Source organism: Ananas comosus, linkage group 6 (assembly GCF_001540865.1).
Source record: "Ananas comosus cultivar F153 linkage group 6, ASM154086v1, whole genome shotgun sequence".
NCBI classification, from domain to species: Eukaryota; Viridiplantae; Streptophyta; class Magnoliopsida; order Poales; family Bromeliaceae; genus Ananas; species Ananas comosus.
Genome location: NC_033626.1, coordinates 9,052,215 through 9,080,079, shown reverse-complemented (window position 1 = coordinate 9,080,079; position 27,865 = coordinate 9,052,215). Strand labels below are relative to the sequence as shown.

The 27,865-nt window shown below is 41.7% G+C and overlaps 2 protein-coding genes and 1 long non-coding RNA gene across 3 annotated transcripts; 1 reads left to right on the top strand and 2 right to left on the bottom strand.

The window, feature by feature from the left end:
* Window positions 10,394-11,561, bottom strand: LOC109711891 (RING-H2 finger protein ATL43-like). The gene has a single exon (XM_020235243.1). The coding sequence runs from the start codon at window positions 11,056-11,058 to the stop codon at window positions 10,423-10,425; it is 636 nt and encodes a 211-aa protein (XP_020090832.1). The 5' UTR covers window positions 11,059-11,561; the 3' UTR covers window positions 10,394-10,422.
* On the bottom strand, window positions 13,239-13,981 carry LOC109712042. The gene is made up of 2 exons (XR_002216755.1): window positions 13,666-13,981; window positions 13,239-13,564 (listed from the first exon to the last, which is right to left on the bottom strand). It is a non-coding gene; the product is annotated as an uncharacterized LOC109712042 (long non-coding RNA).
* LOC109712111 lies at window positions 25,509-27,166 on the top strand. Its single transcript, XM_020235540.1, has 3 exons — window positions 25,509-25,638; window positions 26,053-26,376; window positions 26,685-27,166. The coding sequence occupies exons 1-3, from the start codon at window positions 25,509-25,511 to the stop codon at window positions 27,164-27,166; spliced, it is 936 nt and encodes a 311-aa protein (XP_020091129.1).

Sequence of the window (27,865 nt, the reverse complement as noted above, 5' to 3'; positions counted from 1 at the left end):
TACGAGTACTTGCATTCGAGCGTCCCACGCCTCTATAGCGTTCCACACTAAGTCGAGTATTAGGCAACCCTGCCTATGCACACAGGCCACACATGCTGTAACGACCCAGCCCACTAGCAATAATAACTCGTTGGGCCCAGTCAACAGCCCAAAATGCTTAAGCCCAGTTATTATTACTAGTGTCTAAGTCTTTTATAAACCTAATGACAACCCCATTCCCATCCGATGTGGGACTATTGGGGTGTCACACATGCACGACTCACCTACCTCAATTCTAGGTACTATTAGGCCTACAGGCCAAACTTGGCCACTGACCAAGCGATCTCTCAACAGTGATCTACTTTTACTGTTCGATCTACCGAAACTATATCCGAACTCTTGGGCTACTCGGGTATTCCCAACTGTCACAACTTGACTCTCGCAATTCACTAGCCACTGCTTCGAGAGTCGCTTCACCATTTCATCTCTAACACGAGTCTCGTTTCATGTCCAAAAATCATTACTAGCATTTTGCTAGGGCAATCAGGCTCTCTACCTGCTCTAGCAGGCGCCATACTCTCACAATGCAAGCATGCCCGGGTATCTGTCTACCCATCCCCTCGGTCCCTACTGTGCAATGTATAAATAGTAGCAACTGACCATATGATAAATGCATGCTATGCAACAACTTGACATCAGGTAGTAGCATATGCTTGCTTAATTAACTCATACTTGCCATAACATCGACAGCAGCTGCAGGTTCCTCCACCTGGGTCGCGTATCCACGGCCACTTGCTGCCCGCCGCAAACCCCTCGGTTGCATCATTCTCAACGGCCGCTCTTCCGACCATGCCGCAGGTAGCACACCTACAGGCTGTCCCGGAGAGGAAAAGGCCGTCACCAGTGTCAGGGTCTGATCATACCCTTGCGGGCACTCACCCCACACATGGCCCGGCTGCCCACAACGAAAGTACCTTCTATCACGCAGTACACATCGCCGAGCCCAGTGGGAACAACCACAAATCACGCATCCTGGGGAGGACCGGGTAGAGGACGACTTCGAGTGGCGCCTAGAACTTGATTGTCCACCCGAACCACTCGCCAGTGGCCTCACCCCTCCCCGCTCACGTTCAGAAGGCTCGTGCTCCTCACGCACGAAAGCCTCGCCGTGCTCTGCAAACAACGCTCGATCAAACACCTCCGCGAAGGTTGTGAGCTTGAAGATTTGCACTTCCTTATAAATCTCTGGTCGAAATACACGCAGGAACCAATCGGCCATATCCTTATCATCCTGTACTACATCCGGGACACAATTCACGATACGGGAGAACTCCCGTTCGTACTCCCTCATAGAGCGGTCCCCTTGCCGCAACTTCCTGAACTTGTCCTGAAGCTTTCTCTTTTCACTATCGGGAAAGTACATAGAAAACACCAATCCCCGAAACTCTTCCCAAGTCATAGGAGGGAGACTAGGCGAAAGGTTCCGCTTGACGCCTTTCCACCACACCTTCGCCGACAGTTTCAAGCAATGCACAGCTAGGGGCACCTTGTCCCGCTCCAAGGTGTACACCTCCTTGAATAGCTTTCCCATAAAGTCAATCCACATCTCCACGATCCACGGATCGACCTTCTCTCCATCGAAGATAGGCAGATCAAACCTCTTGAAGGTCATGAGGGCCGCCAATGCCCGCTCTTTCTCCGCCTCCATTTCTGAACCAATAGTATTAGGATCGCCCGACCCCGGCGGAAACGCCTCCGCCGCGACTCCCGACCGTACACGTCGAGTCGCAACTGGAGCAATCACCAACTGATCCACTGTCTCTTGGAGTCTTTTCATTCGCTCCTCCTGGCGCATTGCAGCCTCCTGCTGCCGCTGCACCAAATCGCCCTGTTGCCTCACCACTCTGACGAGTGTGGCCAACTGATCACGAAGCTCTGAGTCTCTGCTCGCGTCGGTTTGCTCAGGGACACCACTTGTCCTCTCCTGCACCGATCTGGATGAAGATCGCCTACGCGGTGCCATCGCTTCCTGAAACAGGACAACTCGTCAGTTCTCGACCCTCTAGGTCAAGTACGAACTAGCTAATCATCGACTCAAATTGGGCGAAAGTCAAGCAAGGGCGTCTATTCTCATCACTCGGTTTCATGTCGTGCGCGCCCAACATGAACACCCTCGGTCGAGAATAAACCACACCTCGAGTCTATCTCTAATATCCGTCTTAGAGGTTTCGACACAATCCAATCCATTATCCTTTCGCACAAGCCACAAGTCATCGTCTCTCACGAGCCATAATCTCCTAAGATTTACTATTCTTGGGTCTCCTAGGTCCAGCTAAACCATTCTCATTCTCTATTTTATGTTAAGTCCTGTGTGTTGGCAAGTTTCGTGAAGTGAGTCGGAGTCTTGAAGAATCGATGCGTATCGTCGAAGATCGAAGAATTCAAGATTTCGAAGAAATTGGAAAATGACTCACGATGTGAATCACGATGTCCAGGTAAAGTGTTAATTCATGTTATGGTGATTCATACTTAGTTGTAGGCATTAGAATCATAATATCAATGTTTACTGAATTAGAAAGTGCATCGAAATTTTACAGAACCCGAAACGGTGAAAATTTGCAAAGTGTACTGGTACAGCATCAGAAGTGTACCGGTACAAAATATGTACCGGTACAGCCATCGACATGTAACCGGTTCCACTGTTTTGTCAGTTTTTCGTTCCGTCATTGTGTAACCAGTGACAGCTTAAAGTGTATCGGTACACATTGTAAAATCGTGAAAACTTTCTAATCCGATTCCGATTGATTCTAAAGTCTATAAATAAGCTATTGGGGTTCTCTAAATCATCAAGGATCATGAGAATACATGTTTGAGAAACCTTAGAGGCTAGGATTTCATCCAAAACCTATTTTCTACATATTAGCCTCTTTTAGGTCAAATCGAGATTTTGGAATTTCATATCTATATGTCGATTTGATCTTCGCTTCGCTTGGAGATCTCTTTTCTGGTTTTCATCGATACTTTAAGCGAAGGATCACCATAATCATGATGCTATTCATGAACGGCGTCGTGGATTCGGCGTGAACGAAGGCGGTTCGTGGATTCGGATCGTAGGCTCGTGGATTCGAGTGGGCGTCGTGGATTCGACGTGATCGAGGCTTCATGGATTTGAAGTGGTGACGTTTCATGGATTCGGGACGTGGCGTTCGTGGATTCAGACGTGGGGCGTGGACAACCCGTTGATGTGCGCGAGATCCGGAGAAGATAAAAGAGAGGTTTGAGTCCGTGGATTCGGTAAATCACCTTGTAGTCTTTTATTCTTAGTGGATTATTATCGCATGTTGGTCCCGTGGGTTTTTACTCCAAGTTGGAGTTTTCTCACGTAAATCTCGATATGATTTTTATTTTTCGCATTATTTTTTATCGCATTAAAATTTGTGGTTTTTGGCCGTTACACCTATTCACCCCCCTCTAGGTGTTGGATACAATTTAGATAGATCCTTGGGCTCCCTCAAAACGTACACTTTATGCTCTGATACCACTTTATCTGTCACGCCCCGTGCCCCGCCTATTTTGTTGGGTTCGGGCACGTTGACAGACCGCCGAACGGACAGAGTTTTTCCTGTACGTTCTAGGCGTCGTAATCGATACAATACAAAGGTTCCAACAAAGAACAATACTCAACATACAGATTGTATAAGTATCAAAAACATAAACAGCTAACTATTAGAAGCATTCACATACATGCTTTTACATTCCAATTACATATAATATTTAACTTCCAAACATGCAATACAAGCCATTACATTTTTTACTTATTTACAAGTTCTAATACATCTTGTTCTTTTTCCTTTCCCTCTACCCCTAGGCTATGCCGACTCGGGGTACCGCTACCTCTGGTCTCGGTGGTAGGGCGCTATCTACGGAGCTACGCCCTCGCCTCGCGCCGCCGCGCCGCTCACGTGCAACCCTGTAACACCCCAAAGTAACATGGGATGAGAACCAACTCCATAATTCCCAGTGGGTACGGCCACCCAAGGAAAAAGCTTGACCAACAGGTCCAAAGGAGGCAACCAACATGTTTGTTCAACAAATAGATATAATATCATAATTATGCAACTAAAATTTTCATACTTTTGCCTCACGAATGCAACAATGTCATGCTATATGAAAATTATGCAATTATGCAAATAACTAGTAGATCAATTGATCCTATTTTCAAACCTGCTATCTTTAGCTCATATCATCTAGCTCTAAGGTTTTCTTTGCCTTAGGTTTGCAACTCAAGTCCACTTGCTTCTAAGGTCTCTATTACCTTAGCACTGGCCTTTATCACTAGCTTCTAAGGTGTCCACTACCTTATCCAAGTTATCCACTCGACTCGGCCTCGAGTCAATCATCCGCGGACTACCGCGCACTGGCTGCATCTCAGCCTAGCTGCCGTCACAGCCCACCGCGCGCACCTCTTGACTTAGCCATCTGGTGGCGAACGCATCGCACCTCACCCAACAATAGCTCAAGTCAATCCTGGCGACATCATCCAATAAGCTAATTGGGCGAGGAGAACCACACATACCCATTTCAAGCTTATTCTCATAGCATTCCGGGCGAGGAGAATCACACATACCGTTGAATCACTGCCGGGCGAGGAGAACCACACATACCCGCAGTTATGATTCACTTGCATTATGCAACAAGTTTCCACCGCCTCTTTTGCGGCCACAACACTAGAGATTTCGAAATCCATTTTGCATCTCAAGGGTTGGTCTCAAACCCTATAGTATCGACCTATCTAGGCCCGTTGTCTTTTCCACCCTAGGTCCAATTGACTCTAAGTTCAATACCTTTATCACATAACCTAGGTTCATTTAATATTAGGTTCGATGCCTTTATCACATAATCTAGGTTCATATGTCATTCTTGTCCATCCTAGGTCCACGACAGTAGGTTCACTACAACCTATGTTAAATAACCCTAGATTCAATGCCACTCGTATTCAACCTATGTTCACGACACTAGGTTAATGCCACTCATGTTCATCCTAGGTTCACGACACTAGGTTTATTTCCAACCTATGTTTAATAACACTAGGTTTAATGCCACTCGATCTACTTGACATCCTAGTTGTCCACATCGAGTTTATAGTTACATGCTCACAATGCCAACACGCTTCTTATCTAACATGATTTTATAATGCTAAATACATCTAGCATATATTCCACTATGCATGTATATCAACATGAATCTATCCACTAGCATATACTTTCAATGCATCATTATGCAATTACCCACTAGCATGTATTTACATAAAGCTAACATGCCTATATTTTCATCTAGCACATTTGCAATGCCCACATGCACATACATATGCGTCAACAGGAATCCATATTCCACTTTGACATGCAAGCGACCTAGTCGCTTCGGTAAGCACAACCCACCTGTTATTGCATTCCGATTGCTTGTAGTCACTTGCAATCGGCCTCCCGCGGCACACGCCGTCCGGTTCGACCCGATACTACAACTTCACTCCAACCGTGCGTCGATTCGCAGCCCCGAAAATTATAGGTCTACAGCTTGATGCCGCGATGCCACAAATCCATTTTCATGATTTTTGGATGTCGTCTCGGCCCTCCAGGCGGAAACGAAGCTAAATCGTCCGTTTCTTCAATATCTTCACGTAGGCTCGACGAATCGCCGAACCGACTTCGCCAACGTGTCAGAATACCTAGTAATTAGGTTTACGGAGAGTCAATTGAGATCAAGCTCTTAGGTTTACAAAAACTCCCATTTGGAGCTATAGTTTGCAACTATTGCAAAAACCACCAAATCTTCCTACAAATTAGGTGTAATCCATCTAGATAGCATGCTAGAGTTCCAAAGAATGCATTCTTAGAGTATATAAACCAAACCCTAAGAAATCATCATTGTTGCTTCAAGAAGCTTACCTCTCCAAGCTTCCAAATTAAGGAAGAAGATAAAAAAGATGGAGATGATCCATTTCCTAGCTTTCTTCTCCACCTTCTCCTTTACTTTCCCCTCCTCTTGCGCCTCCTTGATGAGAGAGAGAGAGCTAATCAGAGAGAGAGAGGGAGAGTGTGCATTAGGGTTGAGGGAATGAGAGAAAGAGAGAGAGGGAACTCTCACTTAACCCCTTATATGTAACAATATGCCAAAAACCCCCTCAACAATGCCTCTATTGCACTGCTCTGCACTGGCAGATTTCGCGTACGGGGACCAGTCTTTGCATGAGGGACCGGACCCTGGAGAACTATTCTTTGGTTGAGGGACCGGACCCCAAGAGCAATTTTCGCGGGCAGAGGGCTCTGCCTATTTTCACGTATACGGGGACCGGTCTCTCTGGCTGAGGGACCGGTCCCCGAGAGCACAAAAATTGCAGTTGTGCAGAACTTCTCCAGCTTGCTCTCGGAGGCCATCCTCAATGCACTTTTGATCTCTTTGATGCTTTCGGCCTTTCCGAAGCATACCTAATCGACAGTCAGTCGATTCCAATCGAAGTTCAACTCCCCTATTTCGAGAATTCACTTCCTTACACTCTTGGTGCAGTTACCGCGTGATACGGTGAGTCCCGACTAGACGGAGGTCATAGAATAACTCGTCAAACCTCATCGTCTATCATATGTTAAATTTATTCGACTCGAGTTTCTAATATCGAAAACCCTTTTCCACTATTAACTCTGCCCTGGCCAAGATCTTCTAAACTCGGTCTTATAAATCACATAAGACTAATGCCCCTATCTACCAAGGGAGATAGATTCCATCTAAGTACGTACTCTATTCCTACAATGAACCTACTGCAACCAACATGCACCGCAAGGACCCGAATGGCTAGCGACCAAGTGTATGTACAGTCAAACTACAGTAACCTCATTATGAATAGCCGAGGCACCGGAGGTCAAAAGACCAGTCACACTATTGCAGTATTGAGTAAGTCACTGACGAGTGAGTAGACATCCAAGTAACTTCTCGCGTTGGTCACGCTCGGTACCCTTGTTCTCTAAGAATCACCTACATATTCGCTTTAATGTCCCCACACTATCGACTCGAAACTCGTCTACCCAAAAAGGGAAGCGACCTATGCATTAATCTCACCAGATCAATCACCGTTCCCGTGATGATCCATTAATCGAGAGCATTTATGAATTAACCATCAATGACACATGTCTCAAATTCTCAACTCTTTAGAATATATGTCATCATCTTATTAATTTCTTGGACGATTTATGGACACATATACAACATGAATGGAAATAAGAACCCTAATTTATTCATAATATTTTAAAGTCAAATACAAATTTATATTTTAGAAAGAATATATGTATCGGCTTGGTTGGCTTCTAGGGCATACATCTAACACTTGCCCCCCATTCCTCACACCCACGTTTTTGGGCTAGTAGATTAGCAAGGGTGGTGAAGAAGGCAAACCCCACGTGATCTCCAACTGTGAACGATGTTTATATTTGCCGGTCTGTACGTAGCTTGGAAAGATGCCATCTAAGGCTGCGCTTGGGTGATTGCCAGTGTAATAGAATTTTGTGGTGCGTATTTAGGGGTTCTTGTGGACCTCGATAAGTTTGCTCGTTTAAAGCTAATAGTTGCCCGATTCGGACAATATTTTCGTTGGAGGCCATGATAACGGCCAGCACCACGTCTAGTCGAGCGGTACTTTGATGACTATTTTGGTCTAAAGTCTACAGAATTTGGGTCATCTGGCCGAGTGCATGAGTTAAACTCGACTCTTTATGAGTCGAGTGTTCACTAATCTCCCCTTCGGCCAGTAGTACCGCCTGATGCTCGTTCGTATTTTCGGTGTTACTGACTCGATCATTCCCTGAAGGCCTGGAAATGACCCTTGTTTCGAAGGTTCATAGTGTTATCGTCAGCCATAAGATAAAGACTAGAATGAGAATTACCTGAGTGTGTCCCACCGTGTGTGCCAAAAAATTGCTGTGAGCCGAATCTCGAGACCGCTGACCCGATCAAGACTCTCTCTCAGGAAGCGAGTTAGAGAGAGGTCAGCTCCTGATGGTGATCCTCGAATGCACCCAAGACGTAATCAAGCAATCGGCTGAGAAAGGATCCGCTCAGCTAAGTCCTTACACTCGGTTATCTATTACTAGCTCGGCTGAAAATGAGCAAAGTAACTTGTCTTTAATTATTTCACAAAAAGGATTTGGAATATAGGGAGACTTGTTACAAACAAATCCTACCACTAGCTTATCCTACTTAAGCCTTTGAAAAATTAAATTTATAACAAGATATACTCTAAGAAAATTTATGGTAACAAACTACTCCTAGGAAAGCGGTAATTGCATTAAAATCGAAGAAATGGAAATATGGGCGATCTCTTGTACCCGAAAAGACCTATTGTGCACGCAATTTTTGTTTATTTATAACAATCCTGCTTGCAGTTATTCGGTTATTCTTTATCGTGGGGATGTATTTCGGCCACGTCCCCGTTTTCTTGAATCGTACTTTGACCATTCCTCCCCACGCCTTCAGTTCCGTCTAAAATCACTTTCCTGTTTCAGGCGTGCTTTTCAGTACTCCAGGTGTACCACGTGCGGCTCTATGTGTGTTTCTTTTGCTCTGTTTATGTGGCTTAGATTTTTCTTCCACATGACGCCATTTTTGTAGCACCAACAAGATTACGATATTACATTTTAACCGATAACCGAATGCTGCACTATTAAAGAGTATGTATACTTGAAATTTAAAATCTCAAAAAAATTTAACATTGAATAGATTTTTATCATTTATGAGAAAATATAACTGACAACTCATAATTGGATGTGTTGTTTTTCGATCTAAAATTATACACTATATTCTTTAAATCTTGCAAATATTTTACAAATAGTACAATATGTTTTTCAAAATTGCAACACATGAAGTCCATGATAAACGCCTGCTTTCTGCAGGTGATAAGCAGGTGATAAGCAGAGGACCCTACCCGCCTTTCTAGGCGGAAAGATATTTTGGTGAGAGTAAACTATTTTTGAGTTGAATTTGCAAAATAAAAAAAAATAATATAATTTTGTTAAAAATATATAAAATTAGTAAATATTTTATGCAAAATGACCAATAACTTATAAAGATAAATATATAATTAATCAAACATATAAAATTATGAGTAACATATGCGAAAAAAAAAAAATAAATAAATAAATAAACAAACAAAGAAAGAGGAGTGAGTGGATGCGGGTAAAATTCCCACTCCCCTGGCGCTGCGACATCACTATCTTCTCCGGAAACATCAAAGAATCACATATTTTTAACCCATTGGATCGAGCGTAGTAACCGAGACAACTGCGGATGTACACGATACCGCCAAAAAGGGCACCAATAAAATGCGTGATTTCCCGACACCGCCCGATTCTGCGGATCTCGCTTCGTACCACGATATCCAACAAATCAGGGCCGTCCAAAGTGCCGCAATCGCTGATTTCCAACGCGCCTCGAACGCCCCCCCTTCATGCCCACACAAATCCGTTCCCTGTCACAGCGCGATTATCGGGACCGGGAGGTGAGGTTACCAGCAGCGACTATCAAACATGCACCGAGTCCACCACGTACGCCGCGGAGCCCGAATGAAAAATACATATGGCTGACCGAAAAAGCTCGTTTTCCCAGCTGTACGTGGTACACTGGGTCCAGGGAACATTTTTTGAGGCAGCTTCAGGCACTCGCCTTCCGGCGGGTACTCCGCTGTCCGCGCGTGGAAAAAAAAAAAAAAGCGCGTCGGAAAAAAAAAAAAAAAAAAGAGGGAAAAACTAAGGGACGACAATTGAAGGCGATGGCAGCCGCCTCGTAAAGAGAGGATTAGATGCCGTGGGCATTTTTCGTCGAGAATATATCGTAGAAGGCGAGGGGTCGTGCCCATATATCCGGCGCCTCGGAGTTAGCTAGGCGCGTTATCCCTGGTGGACCCGCAGCCACCGCCCGTGCGCTTGCGCGAGCCGAGCTACCGCGCCGCATGCACGGACCGCTCCTCCTCCTCCGTCCGCTCGCCCAGCCCCCGGCGCCGCTCGCGCGATCCGCTCACACCGGCCAGCTCCGACAGGCCACCTCGCGCCGCTAACCACGTCCGCCGCCGCTCGCGGACCCGCGGCGCCGCGACGCCGAGAAGGCGTCCCCGCTGTCGCGTGCATGATCATCTTCGGACGGCCAGGACAGCGGTACCGGACGCCTGCAGTATCGTTCCACCGCTCCGACGCTGCTCGCCGCTCACCACCACGTCGGTGGGCTGAAATCCGCCGCTCGAACCGCTCCGGGTCCTTCGGCCGCGGCAGCAGGAGCCGGTCCTTCCGAACCGCGGTTCAGCTCCAAGCAGCCCGTGCGGCCGACTCGCCGCGTCTCGGGACGGCCGGTTCGGCCGCTGGACCACGATCTCGGAGGCGAGCCGGTCGAGTGCGCGGGCCGGAGACCCTACCGACCGGACCGGAGCTCCTCGCATTTCGCCTCGGCCGGTTTGTCCGGACCGGGATACGGGTCCGGCTCGGGCGGAGGGGCGGGGAGGAGGACGACGTCCTCGGGGTCGACGCGGACGCGGCAGAGCGGGCACGTGGAGTGGGCGTCGAGCCACGTGTCGACGCACTCCACGTGGAAGCAGTGGCGGCACTTGGGGAGGAGGCGGAGCACCTCGGCCGGTTCGAACCGGCTCAGGCAGACCGCGCACTCCAAGCCCTCCTTCTGGCCCCGCAGCGAGCCGAACCGGAAAACCGGGAGCGACTCCACCACCGCGCGGTCCACCCCGGAGTGGCGCCTCTCCGCAGCTCCGGAGCTCGGGTACCCGCCGTACCCCGGTCCGCCGCCGCCGCCGCCGACGCCGACGCCGAGGGCCCCGTCGCCGACGCCTCGCTTGCAGTGCTTCGCGTAGAGGAGGAGGAGAAACGTGAGCGAGAACATCGTCGTCAAAACCCCGACGATCACCGCGACGCTGGGGCGAAACGGGGAGGACGACGATGGCCGCGCCGAAGGGAGCGGCGCGGCCCAGTCGGTGGCGTCGTCGGCGTCGAGGAGGAGGCGAACGAGGTGGGAGGAGAAGGAGAGGCCCACCTCCATGGCTACGGCTGCTGCTGCTGCTTCTCCGCCCCCGTTTTCGCGGCTTAAAACGCTAGAGAGGACGAGGGTGGATTAAATACACGTGCGGTGACGGGACCCCGGGGGTGGCGCCCGGGGGAGGAAGAGGACAAAAGGAAGGGGGTAGTACTGCTCCCGCTGCAGCCGAGTGGGCCCCATGGGTTTTAATTGTTTCGCGGTGAGAGTAAGCGCACGGCGCGCGTCGTATTCGCTAGCGTGGGGATCCGGTCACCGCCACCGACGAGAGGAGAGAGAATGAGAGAGAGGGAGGGAACATGAGGAGGCCAAAACAAGGCCCCTGTTTCGAGCGCCTAATTATTTAATTTATTTAATAGCATTAAAGTATGGAGAGGTGGGCGAAATGACTCTTTTCACCCTCAGAATAATAATAATAATAGAGGATTAAAGGTTAAGGTCGATCGAGTAACTGGGCTGGCAAACGAGCGAGCTAGAGTTCAGTGTATGCCTCTCTACAGTTCGAGTCGAAATAAAGGGTGTTTGGTTCCACGTAAAATTGTGGAAAAAAAATTTTGGTGAAAGTGAAAAAACGATTTTACGTTGTTAGTGTTTGGTTTATAGGAGAAGAAAAATGATTTTTCATGACGGTTGTTTAGTGGAAAGGAAAAGAAATAGATAAAAAATTATTTAATACTTTTTATTATATATTATTAATATATAATAATTAAATATATTTTATATATTATTATAATTTTTATATACAGATTAAATATATTTAAAATTATAATAAATATGTTACATCATATANAAACCCACCTTTCCCGCGCTTGCTGCATTAATGGCTCTTTAATGGCTTGCATTTAATGCTCTGTCATAAAACGGCGCTGTTGCGTATAGCTCAAAGGGCCTCATATAATTACAGGATTGTAGGGAATTTCGCCTCGGGAAAGTAAGCAAGTTACGCTGTTGGGAATGGAAATAAAATAGTGTAACAGATGTAATCAAATCACCATTTAAACAAGGAATTGCACTATTATATCCATTACATTACACTGTTATAATACAAGAGGAATTTTTTTACACCACTTTTACAATAAATTGCACCATTATGTATATTACATTGCACTGTTACACAGATTGTAAACACCCTAGACAAACCCTCCGGGCCATTAAATGCGGCCCATGCGCTTCACGCAACATGGCTTTTTTTCGGAACTCGGACAACATCGGTTCCGCTATTCGCAAGACCAGGTGTTTGCTGTTCGGCTTTAATAATTTTAAATATGTGAACCTAAAACAAGACTGAAATAATAGTGCAACGAGAAGGAGAAAAGCCAGGTTAAATGATGTAACAGCCCTTCTAAGCGTGCATCACTAGACTCGTTCCAGTGCAAACACATTGAAGCAAGGAGGGATAATAGTATTCCTCGTATGCTAACAGGAAGATCGCGCAGTCATTGGACTGATCTTGAATCGGGATGTCTTCCATATTGATCTTCTCCCAGTCGACGGGACGGGTACCGCGGCGCTGGCCGGTAAGAGAGGCACTGGCCTGTAAGAGAGGGGAAGAGACACCGCTGGTCGGTAAGAGAGGGAAGAGACACCGGCGAGACATCGAACTTTCTTCGGGAGAATTCATCCCGGATTTAATCCTGATTAAACTTCTTATTGCACCATTCTCAACATACTCTTGAAGGTGTATTATAAAATATATGGACCATCATAATCCAGTTCTGAAATTGGTTAACTCGTTGCACCATTACTATCAGAGATTAACTCGTTGCACCATAACTTTCAAACCATTGATCGATTACTACGATAATATTACACCATTACGGGCCTATTGAGCTCTTTTACAGCGCGTCACACTATTAATCGCGTTTAAGGTTGTTGACTTAATCGTGAGGTCTTTCACCAATTAGTGTAATAAATTGCCTAAATGGTGCAACAACTGTCTAACCAGTACAAGAAAATTCCTTCGTGCAAGAACTTTTTTGTTTATATTTGTAACATTGTTTCCTAAGTACTGTAAGTGGCCAAAAAACAGTGTAAGATTTTCTCTGTATTTGTTTATAATATGAATGAAAAAGTGCAACATCGTCGGAAATAATACTGTAAAATATGGGCTAATAGTGTAATACAGCTAAAAGCGGTGCAAGAATATAATGAATATACAGATATATTTACTATAAGGCGTAACAATGTAAAGAAAGGGATCTCTTTATTAATATACAAGCAAATTATACATTGTCTTTGACGAAAACGCAACATATAATACACGTTTTGCATACAATACGATGTTCACAACATCAACTGTAAATTTCGCATCAACATTATTAGTGAACAAAATTAGGCCTTCATTTTACAAAAGTACTGAATCATCATCAAAGCTTGCCACAAATCCACGAGCACATAACATACTCTGAGGTTCCTCTATCGGAAGATGAAATGGCGAAGAGGAGAGGGCTCGCTCGGAGGGGTATGTCGGAGCTTTATTTGCACTAGGCACTTTCGCATTGACGTTTTGGCACTACATTGTTCATAAAGAGACAGTATAGTCAGGATAAATTTAGAATCTATCGATAAGAATAAAGATCTGGAAGAATTTAAGAACCTGGTATAGGGTGGTACCTCGTCGCAAATAAAGCACAGTACTTCAGATAGTGCGAATCAATCTTAACGCCTCCTTACTGGATGATACACTTACGACCGAGCCTCTTCTTCGTCGACGTCTCCTGCGGGTCTCTCCTCTCGTCTCGTGTACCTCCATCATCGCCGTTTCCTCGTCGCCGGTTGCCCAAGTGCCTGGAGAGTGCTTTTATAGAAAACGAACAGGCATTTGAGGAATAGAGTCGAGGTACTCCTTTACCCTACGTTGCGTAACCATTTAGGTAACCGACTATTAATGCTCGCGAAATATTAGTTTTCGTCGTGAACAGAAAGTGGCTAATGCTTACCTGAAGAGCCGTATTACTGTAACATCACTTTAAAATATCAATAAATCATTCAATCGTATAAAAATAGTGCAACAATATGCTATAATAATAGTGCAACGTTAAGTAACAAAATGCAAAAAAAGTGCAATACTGGGGAGATATTAGAGTAACATTCGTCATAACAATGCAACGCCTTTACGAGTAAAATTCGAAATAGTCGCTTTTACTTTCCCCGAGGCAGCTTCGATATAACCGCCGGTGTCTCCTATCCTCACAGAAGAGACGCTATAATGTAGACGCTACGCTACGTACTTTTACAAGCATTAAATGCGCGCTGCGCTGGAGCGTATATCCACGCTATTCGCCAGACCGTGTGTTTGCTGTTCCATGAATCCATTGCACTATTATTGTGACATAGTTGCACCCTTATGAACTTAGTTCTACTTTTTTACCCTACGTTGCACTATTATTGTGACATAGTTACACCCTTATGAAATTAGTTCTATATTTTTCTGTCTGTACTGTCTTTTTCATGATAGAGCGGAGCTCCAAATTGCCCAAAACAAATGAAACATTTCAGATAGTGCGAATCAACCTTAACGCCTCGTTGCTGAATCGTTCTTTCTGATCGCCTCGTTGCTGGATCGTAACCTCCGATCGACCCTCCTCCTCCTCCTAGCAGTCTCCTTGCACTGGAACGACGCTACGGTTGCATGTTAGAAGGTTTGTTCCACCGTTTCTCCCGCCGTAGAGCCTTCGCCTTGCACTATTAACCCTGGCGCGCGGAGGTATAGCGCCGCAGCGGCGGCAGCAATAAAGAGGTGGTGGAGCCTCCTTCTACTTCACACCGCTATATTCGACGTCACCATGTCCTTTCATTTGCACTATTACCTTAAGATTAAATTAAAAATTAACACCAAATCTGTGAAAATTTTGTACTACATATCATACTGTTACACGCTTTAGCGGAGAATCTTGAACTCATTTGATCTGAGTTGCACTGTATTACTACCGTATTGCACTCTTACAGGTTTCGTTGCACTCGTAGATAAAATTCATTAGACTGTTATTTTCCCGTATTGCACTCTTACGAGCTTCTTTGCACTCTTTTGAAAAATATTTTTCTGTAATTAACACTGCCTTGCACTATTATTCGCGCTTAACTGTGAACTTATTTAACAAGCAAAAGGACGCGTGATCTTTTATAGGAAAACTTTACACAATCGTTTAGCCGTTATGTCGCCCCTCTCGAACTCCGAACCCCGCCGGCGACCGTCCAGCCCCGCCGCAGAGCTTCCTGGCCTGCCGACTCTTTTGTCGCACATCGCCGACCGTCCTACCCGGCAGCGACCGTCCTGCACAGCCGATGCTTCGCCTGCATTTGGAGGGGACGCCGTTCATTTGCACTTTTAAGTTCAGATTATATTAAGAAATGGAGAAAGTAAAATTTTGACTGATTATGGTTTGTTTGCACTGGAACGAGGCTAGGATGCACTGTTATAGAGGTCGGTTGCACCATTTCTCATTTCGTAGACTTCACATTTCACTATTATCCCTGTTGCGGAGCGCGCACTATTTGTCAATAGCGTTCGAAAATTTCGTAAAGTCTTAAGCAGAACAGGAAACAGCGGGGCAGACGAATAGCGGGGGCGGATGTTGTCCGGGTTCCGAGAAATAAGCGGTCATTTAATGCGCGCCAGACCGTACGGCAGGGTAGTAGGGTAGTGTACGTATGTCAAGAAATACGCGCGGGAGGCTATTGTATAGGAGGAGCATTTTGGTCAGGCGGCGGAAAAAGCGGACCGAATCTGCAAAAACGAAAAAGGTGGTCCGGTTTTGCAAAATCCAAAATAAGTGGATTTTTTATGCAAATTGGCCATTAAATTGTATGTGCAATTTTTTTTGGTGGAATTTTTAATGCAATATGACCGTAATAATATTTTAATAGTGTTGGTGGGACCACATAAACCCAATTTAGCAACTCCATTGGACCCTCCACCTCACATCCCACCGCCACTATTCTGCTTGCGTATGAATTAACTCGAATTAAAGAATAGAAAAATAAAAGAAAAAGAAAAAAGGTAAAAAAGAGAGAGATTAAAAAAAAGAAAAAAAGAAAAAAAAGCAAAAAGAGCGAAACACGGGTCGCCGGGTAGGCAGCGTCAAATGGGGATGGGCAGCAGGGCAGGTGGTGGGTCAATAAAGTCAAATTTGTCGATACTCCCGATGGGGCACGCCAACCTGTCACTGCCCAAAAAGAAAAAGTAAGAAAATAATAAATTATTATTATTTATTTTTAGCGAAAGGCATGTAGCATGATAATACATTGAAAATTTTTTGAATTTTTTTTTTTTTGACTAAAATTGTTCAATTTTAAAAAATTAGAATGAAAGAGAGTTTCGGTTAAAAAAAATAAAAAAAGTTATGAAGTCTCATATTGAAATAGCTTATAGTTGAGGGCATCTATACATTTTATATCAAGGAAATAAGCGCCTTTCAAACCGCATGAATGTAACATGACGTCATCTCGTTGGCCAATAAGAATACGACACGTGGAGGAACGTAAGCCTTTTCTGTACACGTGTCAGGAGACGATAGGATTAGGACTTTGTACTTGCTGAAATGCTGCGCGATATTACCTTCTTGCCCTTCATCTCGCGTCTTCGTGTCAACGCACAGCCGCACCGAATAAGAGAAAGTGTTGCGTGCACCCGGTGCACCATGTAGAATACCTAAGTTAACAAATTATACGCATTTTACGACACATTTGAAAAGGCCAATAAACAAAAAAAATATAAGATTTTGAATGCTTTTTTTATGAATTGAATGAGAATTCTTTCTTACATGTTTCATTTTTGAAATGACCTACTACCTAGAGTGCATCTTTTAATATTTATAATTTTATATTTTCAGACCACTTTCATCTTATAGATAACATACATAAAAAATTGAGTACTCCGTTTTGTTCTTAAGTATTATATAACGTTACCTAAAAAAATATTATAATAAAAATNTTTCCCCGCCAAAAAATTGGTCTATCAACAGTCCGAAATTTGAAATACATGCTTTTATATATAGTATAGATTACAAATATTTATAAATTATATAAATTATATATTTATAGAGCTACTATATTCTTATGAGTATAGATTTGCCGTGACCGAAAAGTTTGACTTCGGGTAACCGATCTGTTGGGTTGTCTATAGTACTTCTTTGTACTCATAAATTTTCTACCGTTGGATGAAAGAATGTGCGGTTAGGATGATAGTGGTTTTCGAGTAGAATGATAGTGGTCTTCTAAGGTTGAGTGAGTAGTTGATTGAATTATATGATCTAATAGGTGAAAATGATCAAAGAGATAGATCTAACGGTCGAAAACTTATAAATACAAAGTGGTCTATACTCATAAAAGTATAGTAGAGAACTCTATATAATATATAATTTAATTATATATAATAATATATATTATGTATTTTAATTAGAATTATGCTACTATACTATCAATAGTACCAAGCCCTTGGTACTATTGAGTTTTCGATCATTGGATGAAAAGATGTGCGGCTAGGATGATAGTGGTCCCCTAGGGTTGAGTGGGTGGTTGGTTTAATAGTATAATCTAACGGGTGGAATTGATCAAAGGGTAGATCTAACGGTAGAAAACTCAATAGTACCAAGAGCTTGGTACTATCGATAGTATAGTAGCCGGACTCTTTTAATTATATATATATAGATATAATGTTTAGATTATAGAGCATATTTACTAGCCAACAAAATCAAATTAACAAAATCCTACTCTAATTACTCTATCTCTCTCTCTCCCTCCCTTTCACTTGCAAGCAGAGTTGCTTTATCTAAATTTTTTCTTAATATTATAATATTATATTTTATATATTTATTTTATGTATTAAATTATTAGTAATATTTTGTATCAAATGTTAGATAATATTTTATAAAAATTAAGCTCTAGATTGTATGACGTTAAAAATTCAAACAGGTTATTTAGAGCTCGTGCTCGCTCCACTAGAAGTTATACTCGCTCCAGCTCGGTCAAATTAATTTCAAGCCGAATTTTACCATAAATATCAACTTAAAATTAATTTCAAATCAAATTTGAAATGAGGTAAGCTAGTTCAAGCTTAAAGAGTTATGACGAACGGGTAAGGGTATAAATGGAAAGGAGGGTTTGGTCGATCGGGGATCGAGGGCGTTTAAATGCTACGCCTTAAAGGAGGGAAGGGTCCCAAAAAAACACAGCACGTGAGCTTCTCTATTTAATACACAAGTTCTCCTAAACAAATTGATTAGCCACTGCGAATACAATGTTTCCGATTCAAATTCTGAAGAGCTTGTTGGTTGAGTCACCCTGATAAGATTTATTTCATACCAATGATGATAAGTTTTCATTTGATGTTCTTGCCATTTTTTGTTTTTTAATAAAATTTCTATATAAAATCGTGTAGGTGGAAATAGCAAGTTACGTATAATTCTTAAATGCAATTTTTTTTTGTTTCTTACTTTTTTTATTATTGCAGTATCAAAAAAAAACATCTTTCAAACTCTTATATCCAGCATATTTATTGGGCGATAAAAAATTAAAATTAAAATTAAAATAATTAATTATACTTTTGAAATTTTTTAAGTAAGTTGTCATTTATCACATGACGAAGTGTTAGTATAAGTTAATCAATGATGACAATCGAAAAAGTTGTTCTGCCGTCAATAGCATTTAAAAAGTAAAAATTTACAATGATACCAAACATGGAGTTTTTTACTTTGTTTAAGAACTGAATTTGTTTAAATATTTGAATTCTAATCCTATCTCATATTAAAAAATTAAAAAGAGAGAGGAAAAAACAATTCTTATAATGTATGATAAGGGTCTTCTTGGTGAAAAATTTAATAGAGCCCAATTAAGCTCCCTGATGTGCTGAGTTGCAAGAACTAACTACGGCCTATTTGTTTTTGTTGATTTTACAGGTTGAATTCATAACTCTAAAAAAGTCATTTACATCAGCATTTGTTTCGGCACCCAAGACGCAAAATCATCTGAACTACTACCCATAATTGTGTGGAAATCGACCTTTCAACTTCAACGGGATGGAAACTGTACTTGCAAATTTTTTGCTCGCCAACTTCCCACTCTTAAAAATATTTTTTTTTTTTAAGAGATAGGTAATATGCTATCCGCTTCGTTTATTTCATTTAGAAACAAACTTAGCTAAAAATGTGAAGCAACTAAGATTCGAACTTGAGATCTCGGGTACCAACCATCAAGTCCTTTGCCACTTGGACTAGGTACGGTCGGTCCCACTCTCAAAAACGAAATTCTACTTTCATGACGTGCTCTCAACACTCACAAAGTGAGATCTCTGAATTGCTAATAGTCTAGACTTCACGCCAAACAGCATAAACCCTAATTAGGTTGTGTTTGGTTCGGGTATAAGTAAGAACTGCTAGTTCCAGAGATAGATACAAGTTCAGGTATAAACAGGAACTAGAACAATTTTGCGTTTGGATGAAAATTGAGTTATTCCTAGGAATAAGGTAAATAGTGTTTGGATGGTTAGATTGGAACAAGAGGAATAAGAGGTATAATTTGAAATTAAAATTATATTATGTAATTAATTAACATCAAAATATTATTTAAAAATAAATAATAAATTAATTATTAATAATTAATTATAAATAATAATAATTATTAGTAATTAATTATAAAATAATAAATTAATAATATTGATTATCTAATTAATTATTATTATTATTATTTTTAATAATTATTAATAAATAATAATAATTATTAATTATTCTTATTAATTAATTATAAATAATAAATTAATAATAATATCTATTATCTAATTATTAAGAATAATAATTATTAATAATTATTAATAAATAATAATAATTATTATTAATTATTAATAATTAATTATAAATAATAAATCAATAATAATATTGATTATCATTAAGAATAATAATTATTAATAAATAATAATAAATATTATTAATTATTAATAATATATTATAAATAATAAATTAATAATAATAATTATCTAATTATTAACAATTAATTATAAATAATAATAAATTAATAATAATAATTATCTAATTATTAATAATTAATTATAAATAATAAATTATTTAATTATTTAATTATTAAAGTAATAAATAATGATTTAAATATATTAATTAGATTAATTAATAATTTACTGCCATTAAAATTAAATTTAGATTTTAATTAACCTTGTTCTCATCAAGGAACAAGCTAGTTCCAGGAAACGGGTGGAACAGCAATTCCAGCCTTATACCAGCTTGTTCCAGAAATCTGAAAACTACTGTTCTCGGGAATCAAACATACCGTTTGGAAACAAAAGGGGGAACAAGGGCTTATTCCCCCCCTCCCCCCTTTGTTCCCGAACCAAACGCTACCAAGTCATTCTTTCTAAACCTATTTATTTTGTGTGTTTCAAAACATCTTTCGGATTTACCCTATTAGCTTTCCAAAAAATTTTACAAATTATAATTCGTGTGGTAGTCCTAAATTATCATTGTTTATTAAATTAATGTTTGATTCGCTTAAAAATAAAAAAAAAACAATAATAAGTGATTAACTAAAACAGGCATACACTTTTCATATAATTTTTTTACAAATTTTTAATCAACAATTAGTATAAGTCACCTTTAAATTCGCGGCTGGACTCTTCATGCGTACTTGGATAAAACTTAGTTGGGAGCTCCACAACGGCATCTCGTTAAAGAACCTTCAATCCTTTTTCTTTTCTTTTTTTGAGAAAAGGTAGCATGTTACCGCTTCATTCATTTAGGAGATGAATTTGGCTACAAGGTGAGGCAACCAGGCCTCTGCAAAAAAATTAAAAATAAAAATAAAAATAAAATAAAAATAAATCAACCCCTAGTATTATGAAAGCAGAAGCGAAGCCATAAGTCCTTAAAAGATTGTATCTCTACTAGCAAGTATCCCGACAAAAGTTTAACTTTCTCGAAGATTCTTCTATTTCNCGTACGGCAGGGTAGTATACGTATGTCAAGAAATACGCGGGAGGCTATTGTATAGGAGGGGCATTTTGGTCAGGCGGCGAAAAAAGCGGACCGAATCTGCAAAAAGGAAAAAGGTGGCCCGGTTTTGCAAAACCCCAAAATAAGTGAATTTTTTATGCAAATTGGCCTTCCTTTATCTATTCGATATTAATTAATTAGTTTTATTTATTGAAAAATAATTAGACTTCATAAGGTTTACAAAATTAATGTTCAATTTATTGAAAATTTAAATTTATTTAAATTATCATGTCCGGAGTCAATTAGAAGAGATCCTGGGGGAACCATTTTGGAAATAGCCTGTGGGTAAGGGCCGGGGTCCTACATTTGGATTTTTTTTATATTTTTTTTCTTTTTTGAAAAGCAATGGGTGCAACTGTGCAAGCCCCAACTAAGTAATACACACAAACACACACACAGCCGAGATCATTGAACTAACAACAACGCAAAAATTTATCGACCGTCCCTAGAGCAAGTGGCAAAAGGCTTCATGGTTGGTACCCGAGGTTTCAAGTTCGAATCCTAGTTGATTCACATTTCCAGCTAAGTTTATTTCTAAATGAAATAAACGAAGCGGGTAACGTGCTACCTATTTCTTAAAAAAAAAAGAACAACGCAAAAATTCAAAAAGAAAAAAGGGAAAAAGAAAACGAGTTCCCTATCAAAATCGAAAAAAATATCCAACTTGTTGCCATATGGTATGTCCGCATTAGCGGGTCTTAATTTAACCCGATCCACTTGAGATGTGGATTGAGATTTATCCTAATAAGTTAAGAATAAGAATAAATTATATGTTTCTTATTAGTTAAGAAATATATCTTCTAGTGGATATCTATCATGAATATTCTAATCCTAGTACTTATCCTAATCTCTTTGTGAGATTCAGGATATTTTTAGGGGTTCCGTTATTGTATAAATACGTCCCCCTTTTCTCTCCCATAAGAGACGATCGAATACGATCTAATTCAAAAGAATCCACGATAAATCTTCCTTATTCTCTCCTTTCTTCCTCTCTTAGATTTCTACCTATGTTCCCGGAGTTTTGGAGTGTGGACATAGAAGAGGACTCTGGTAGCCCTCTTCGATTGACATCCATTGCATCCCATCAGTATTGGACGCATCAGACGAACCCGATCCGTGACGTAAGGCGTACGCGTGGGAGAAGGCGAGGAACCTAGGAGATCCAGAAGCATCGAGACAAGGGCGATCCAAGAAGGCTTGTAAAACAAACAATCTGATCCGATTCCAGTTCTCGGATACGTTGGCTATCCAGTTTGTAAGTTTCTGCTGCACTAATATTTCCAACAATTGGTATCAGAGAATGTGTGCTTGTTTTCACTTTGTGATCATGCCTGTGATGTTTTTTAGATCGCATTCGCTGATCAAGTTGTTCTAAGATTGGTTCTACAATTTTTTTTTTTCTTTTTTTTTCGTTTTCTATGTGAAATCGATTAAAGGAAAAGAAAAAAAAAAAAACTAAAATAGTTTTAGTTTTCTCTTAGATTGATCATGCGAAAATTTTTACATAAGTTGTATTTCTTTTTTTTTGTTTTTCGTGAGTAAAAAAAAAAAAATATTGTGAGGGGCACCCAGGCGAGGCCACGGCCGCTGCGCGCGCGCGGGGTCTTGCGAGTCCAGCCCGGCCTGCCGCACCCACAGGAATGCGGCCCCACTTGCTATTGGCGCTGGAAGACCCGCGCACAGCGGACACGTATACGGGAGCCCGCTGCCCGCGGGGGAAGGCAAGCGCGCCACGGGCGCTGGCGCGCACCCCCACGGGCCCGGGCCGCTGCGAGAGCGGGGGGCACCTGCGTGGGCCCAACCGGCTGCAGGAGCGGGACGCACTCGCACGGGCCCGGCCAGCTGCGGGAGCTCACCCGCACGCGGCGCACGGGCCGACCCGCTGCAGATTCGTACCCGTGAGCAGTGCGGTGACTTGTAGGCTTGGCCCAGCCCACAGCGCGCTGCGGGCGGGCTTACAGGCCCGGCCCGACCTGCTGCGTGCGGGGGCTCGGCCTTTGCAGTATTTGGGCGGTTTTTGGCCTCGGCCCGGTCTGCTATGCGCCGCAAGCGCTCGGGCGGGCTTGTGGGCCCGGCCCGGTCCGGTGTACATGCGGACGCAGCCTCTGTTCGGCATAACTGTGCTCATGAAGTATTTTTTTTTATTTTTTGCCCATTAAAATTAAAAAAAATTTCCTGTGTGGTAAATTTTTTTTATCTCCTGCGTGGTTATATTCTTTTGGGATATATAACTTTTTGTTATTCCAGTTTTAGAACATGCATGTGTCGTTTGTTTAATTTATCCCATGTGGGTGCATTTTAATTGCTTATGTAGCATGTGATTGTATAAATTTTTGGCATATAAGTACTTAAGTTATTTCGGTGTTTTTTCAACAAAATTTAATTTTGGAAAAACGGGTTCGACGTGTGTAGCATTCCGGTAGAACATTCCTTTTCTGATGTACATCTTATAGTGAGGTAGTTGGTTTTAGTATGCAAAAAGTGATGTAATAATTAAGGCCGTGTAAAGAAATAAGTTTTGCGCAGCGTCGACGTTTTTTTAATTTAAATTTTGACATAAGTACTTATTTTTTTATCTGTGTGGTGATATTATGAGATAAGTTCTCAAAATAAATAAATAATTATTTTTTTTAAAAGAAAAGGATATGTTCTTTCAAAATGGATGATCCAACTTTTGGATAAGTTTCAAAATTAATAGAAAATTAATAAGATTGTAATATTTTGAACCAACACTAGGTGATGATTACGAGTATAGCGAAGTTTTCGATCCCGTTATGTCGAGGATAATATTTCAATCTTGTTAATTTTTTGAATATGTGCCTAATGTGTAAGTTATGCGGAAACCTTAGGATCTTTTATCTAGAATACTATCAAAACACCTAGAGATAGGAGAATAGGTGTAAAAGCCAAAAACAACAAATCTCAATGCGATAAAAAATAAATGCGGAAAATAAAAACCAGCACACCGAGATTTACGTGGAAAAACTCCAACAAGGAGTAAAAAATCCACGGGACCAACACGCGATAACAATCCATTATGAAATAAAAGATTACAAGGTGATTTACCGAATCCACGGACTCAAACCTCTCTTTTATCTTCTCCGGATCTTGCGCACACCAACGGGTTGTCCATGCCCCACGTCCGAATCCACGAACGCCACGTCCCGAATCCACAAGACGTCTACACTTCGAATCCACGAAGCCTTGATCGCGCCGAATCCATGATGCCCACTCGAATCCATGATCACACTCCGTCCGGAGCAAGAACAATACGAACGGTGATGATTTATTGCTTAGAATCTCATTAAAAAACTGTGGGAATAATCTCTAACCAATTCTCAAATTGATTCTAGAGAACATCAAGCATTAGGGCACCAAGAATCAATTTGAGAGAAGCTTTTTGTAGAAGATGAGGAAAACGGCTACCTACAAGCTTCTAGGGTTTTTCATAAATAATTTAGGCTTCACCATATTTTAGAGACATGCCCACATCTTATTTATAGGTCTAGAAGACATAGAGATTAGACTAGGATTTGAAAAATTAAACTTTAAAAACAAAAGACGGTCTCAGGGTCCGAACCTCCCGAAGGGTCCAGACCGGACATTGAAGGTAGGGTCCGAATCCTCGTTGCGTACACGCAGAGTGGACCTACGGGGTCCGGACCTTGAGGGTCCTGATCTTGAAGGCAGGGACCGGATCCCGAACCTCGAAAAACTAAGGATTTTTCAGTTTTACATTTTAAAAATCATCCTAAGTCTTCCAAACTTTAAATATTTATAAATCATTATCAATATTATTTGAACTTACCGAGTATTGTGGATTCATATTTTGAGTCTTCGATCTTCATCTCTCATTCTTTAAACCTTCAAGACTCCGACTTACTTCACGAAATATGCGAACTTAAAATCCTGTAACATAATGTCCAAACCTATTTTTTTTTAATGTAGTGAATTGACTTCCAAAAATATCATAGCTGATCTCACCATGGGTGATAAGCTAGATGGAAAGAATTATGATATGTGACATAGGAAAATGCAATACTTGCTTAATGAACAAGAGGTTCATGAAACTCTTTCTGTCAAAAGAGTTATGCCTACCGAAGGCACAGCCTCTGAGCATGAAAAAGAGATCTATAACAAATGGATCAAGGAGGATCGAACTGCTCGGTACACTATGTTGTGTGCCATGCAAGACGACCTCATTGGACAGTTTGAGATCTTTGAAACTGCCAAGGACATGTGGGACAACCTGAAGTTTACTTTTAGTCAAACTTCATCTACGAGGCTACGTACCTTAAATCTCAAGTTTCTACAGTATATTAAAGACCCGAAGCATTCAATGGCTGAGCACCTCCATGTGATAAGCACCATGATTCGGGACCTTAAGCTGCTGGAAACGAGCTCACTAATAAGCAACAAGTTCTAGCGGCGATTCGTTCTCTGCCGGATCATGAATGGTCCCAGATGAAGCTCCTGATGACGTACAACGAGAATATTAAAACATTTAATGACATCTCGCGCCATCTCGAGCTTGAGGCAGAATGCTTAGAAGTGAACTGTTCTGTCGCTCTTGTTGCACACTCTGAGAAGCGCGGTAGGATCACACCCAAGTGCAAGAAGTGTCACAACAATGGAGCGCAGAAGAGTCAAAAATCAAGCTCCCTGTGGTGGAGTTGAAAAGCTTTGTAGAGCCATTTTGACAGAGACCGCCTAGACATTTCCTTTTATGATACTTTAATTTGGATATGGTACATTAGCGGATGGTTTCTTTAAATTAGATTCGGAGGATATCCATTTGCATTTGCTTCTTTTTCTAATTTCTGTGATGAATCTGTTAAATGACATGTCAGATTAGGCCATATAGGTCAAAATAGAATGAATAGATTGGCTTGAGAAGGCCTTTTGGGGTCTCTCGCCAAAGTTGACCTATCTGTGTGTGAGCCTTGTCTGGCTGGGAAGGCATGTAGAAAGCCTTTCGGTAAGGCTACTCGTGCCTCTCATTTTTTAGAGCTAATCCACTCAGACATTTGTGGACCAATGAATGTGAGGGCCCGGCATGGTGCGTGCTATTTTCTCAAATTCATTGATGATTATTTCCGTTATGGATACGGGTATTTGCTTTCTCGCCGATCTGAAGCTTTAGATTGCTTCAAGCACTTCGTTGCGAAGGCTGAGAATCAAATAGAAAGAAGTGTAAAGGCGCTTCGCACTGATCGAGGTCGTGAGTACTTGTCTGATCAGTTCAAGACTTATTGTGAGCAAAAGGGCATTAATAGACAGCTCACTATTCCTGATACTCCGCAACAAAATAGTGTTGCAAAGCGAAGGAACCGTACTCTGTTAGACATGGTTAGGTCGATGACTGCGCAAGCGCATCTTCCCATAAATTTTTAGGGATATGCTCTTTTGACTGCAACCTATATCCTTAATCGAGTCCCTAGCAAATCAGTGCCTTCTACTCCATATGAGTTGTGGAGTGGTAAAAAACTAAGTTTACACTACTTACGCCCTTGAGGTTCAGCTGGATATGTTTACATCACCTCACATAAATTCGGAAAACTCGGTCCTAAAGCGAGCAAGCATGTGTTCATCAGATACTTTGAAAATTCGAAAAGCTATGTGCTGTATGGTGAATCCCAGATAGTGATATGACTAAGATTGAGTCTCGTGATGTGGAATTCTTAGAAGGGGAATTTCCAAGCATTGGTGAAATGCGAAAAGACGTCGGATTGTATGAGTTACAGGACGACTCTACCCCATCTACTATTGAGGGTGATCGATCACTTCCCGAAGTCGCTGAAGAAAGTGGTAGCGATCCTCCGGCTAGTGGGAGTGCTTTCTTGAATGAGAGCATACCCTTGGAAGTCGGCAGTTCAGACCCTCCATTATGTAGAAGTGAACGTGGACATATTCCCCGTCGACATTTTGAGATCGAAGGAGATATTTTCATATGCAGTTCGCTCGATAATGATGAATCTGTTTCTTATAAAGAAGCATTACAGACATCAGCTTGCAGCGAGTGGATGACTGTTATGAAAGATGAGATGAACTCCATGAGCAAGAACCAAGTATGGGAATTGGTTGACCTTCTGCCTGGGCGCAAGTCTATTAGAAATAAATAGGTTTTAAAAATTAAGCGCAAGGTAGATGAATTAATCGATAAATATAAGGCTCGGCTCATGGCTAAGGGCTACACTCAGAGGCAAGGGGCAGATTACAACGAGTCGTTTGCTCCCGTTGTGCGATTTGCCTCTATTCGCTTGATTCTAGCCTTAGTAGCACACCTAGATTTGAAAATGTTCCAAATGGATGTCAAGACAGCTTTTCTCAATGGAGAATTAGCGGAGGAGATCTATATAGATCAAGCTGAGGGTTTTCTACTCAAAGGTCAAGAAGACAAAGCTTGTCGTCTTAAAAGATCTATTTATAGTCTCAAGCAGTCATCGAGACAGTGGTATTTCAGGTTTCATGAAGCCATCACCTCTATCGGTATGTCCATTATAGAGGAGGACCACTGTGTATATGTCAAGAAGACAGAGAATGGGATTTTGTTCCTCTCTCTATACGTCGACGATATACTATTGGCTGGAAATGACATGGAGTTAATCAATACCACTAAGGAGTGGTTGTCTCTCAACTTTGAAATGAAAGACATAGGTGACTCGCTATATACTCGGAGTGAAGGTCATCCGTGATCGCTCTAGAAAGCTTCTTGGTTTGTCTTAAGAAAGTTATATTAAAAAGATTCTGAGCATTTTAGAATACATCATTGTAAACCCGTTGACACTCTTGTGGAGAAGAATCACACTCTGAGTCTTGAT

Excerpts from the sequence above, each read along its gene's own strand:
- LOC109711891 (XM_020235243.1), bottom strand. The coding sequence starts at position 11,058 with ATGGAGGTGGGCCTCTCCTTCTCCTCCCACCTCGTTCGCCTCCTCCTC.
- LOC109712111 (XM_020235540.1), top strand. The coding sequence starts at position 25,509 with ATGAAGCTCCTGATGACGTACAACGAGAATATTAAAACATTTAATGAC. Across the intron at positions 25,639-26,052 it reads TGCACACTCTGAGAAGCGCG|AGCTAATCCACTCAGACATT; the intron begins GTAGGATCACAC and ends CTCATTTTTTAG. Across the intron at positions 26,377-26,684 it reads TGTTGCAAAGCGAAGGAACC|ATAGTGATATGACTAAGATT; the intron begins GTACTCTGTTAG and ends GGTGAATCCCAG.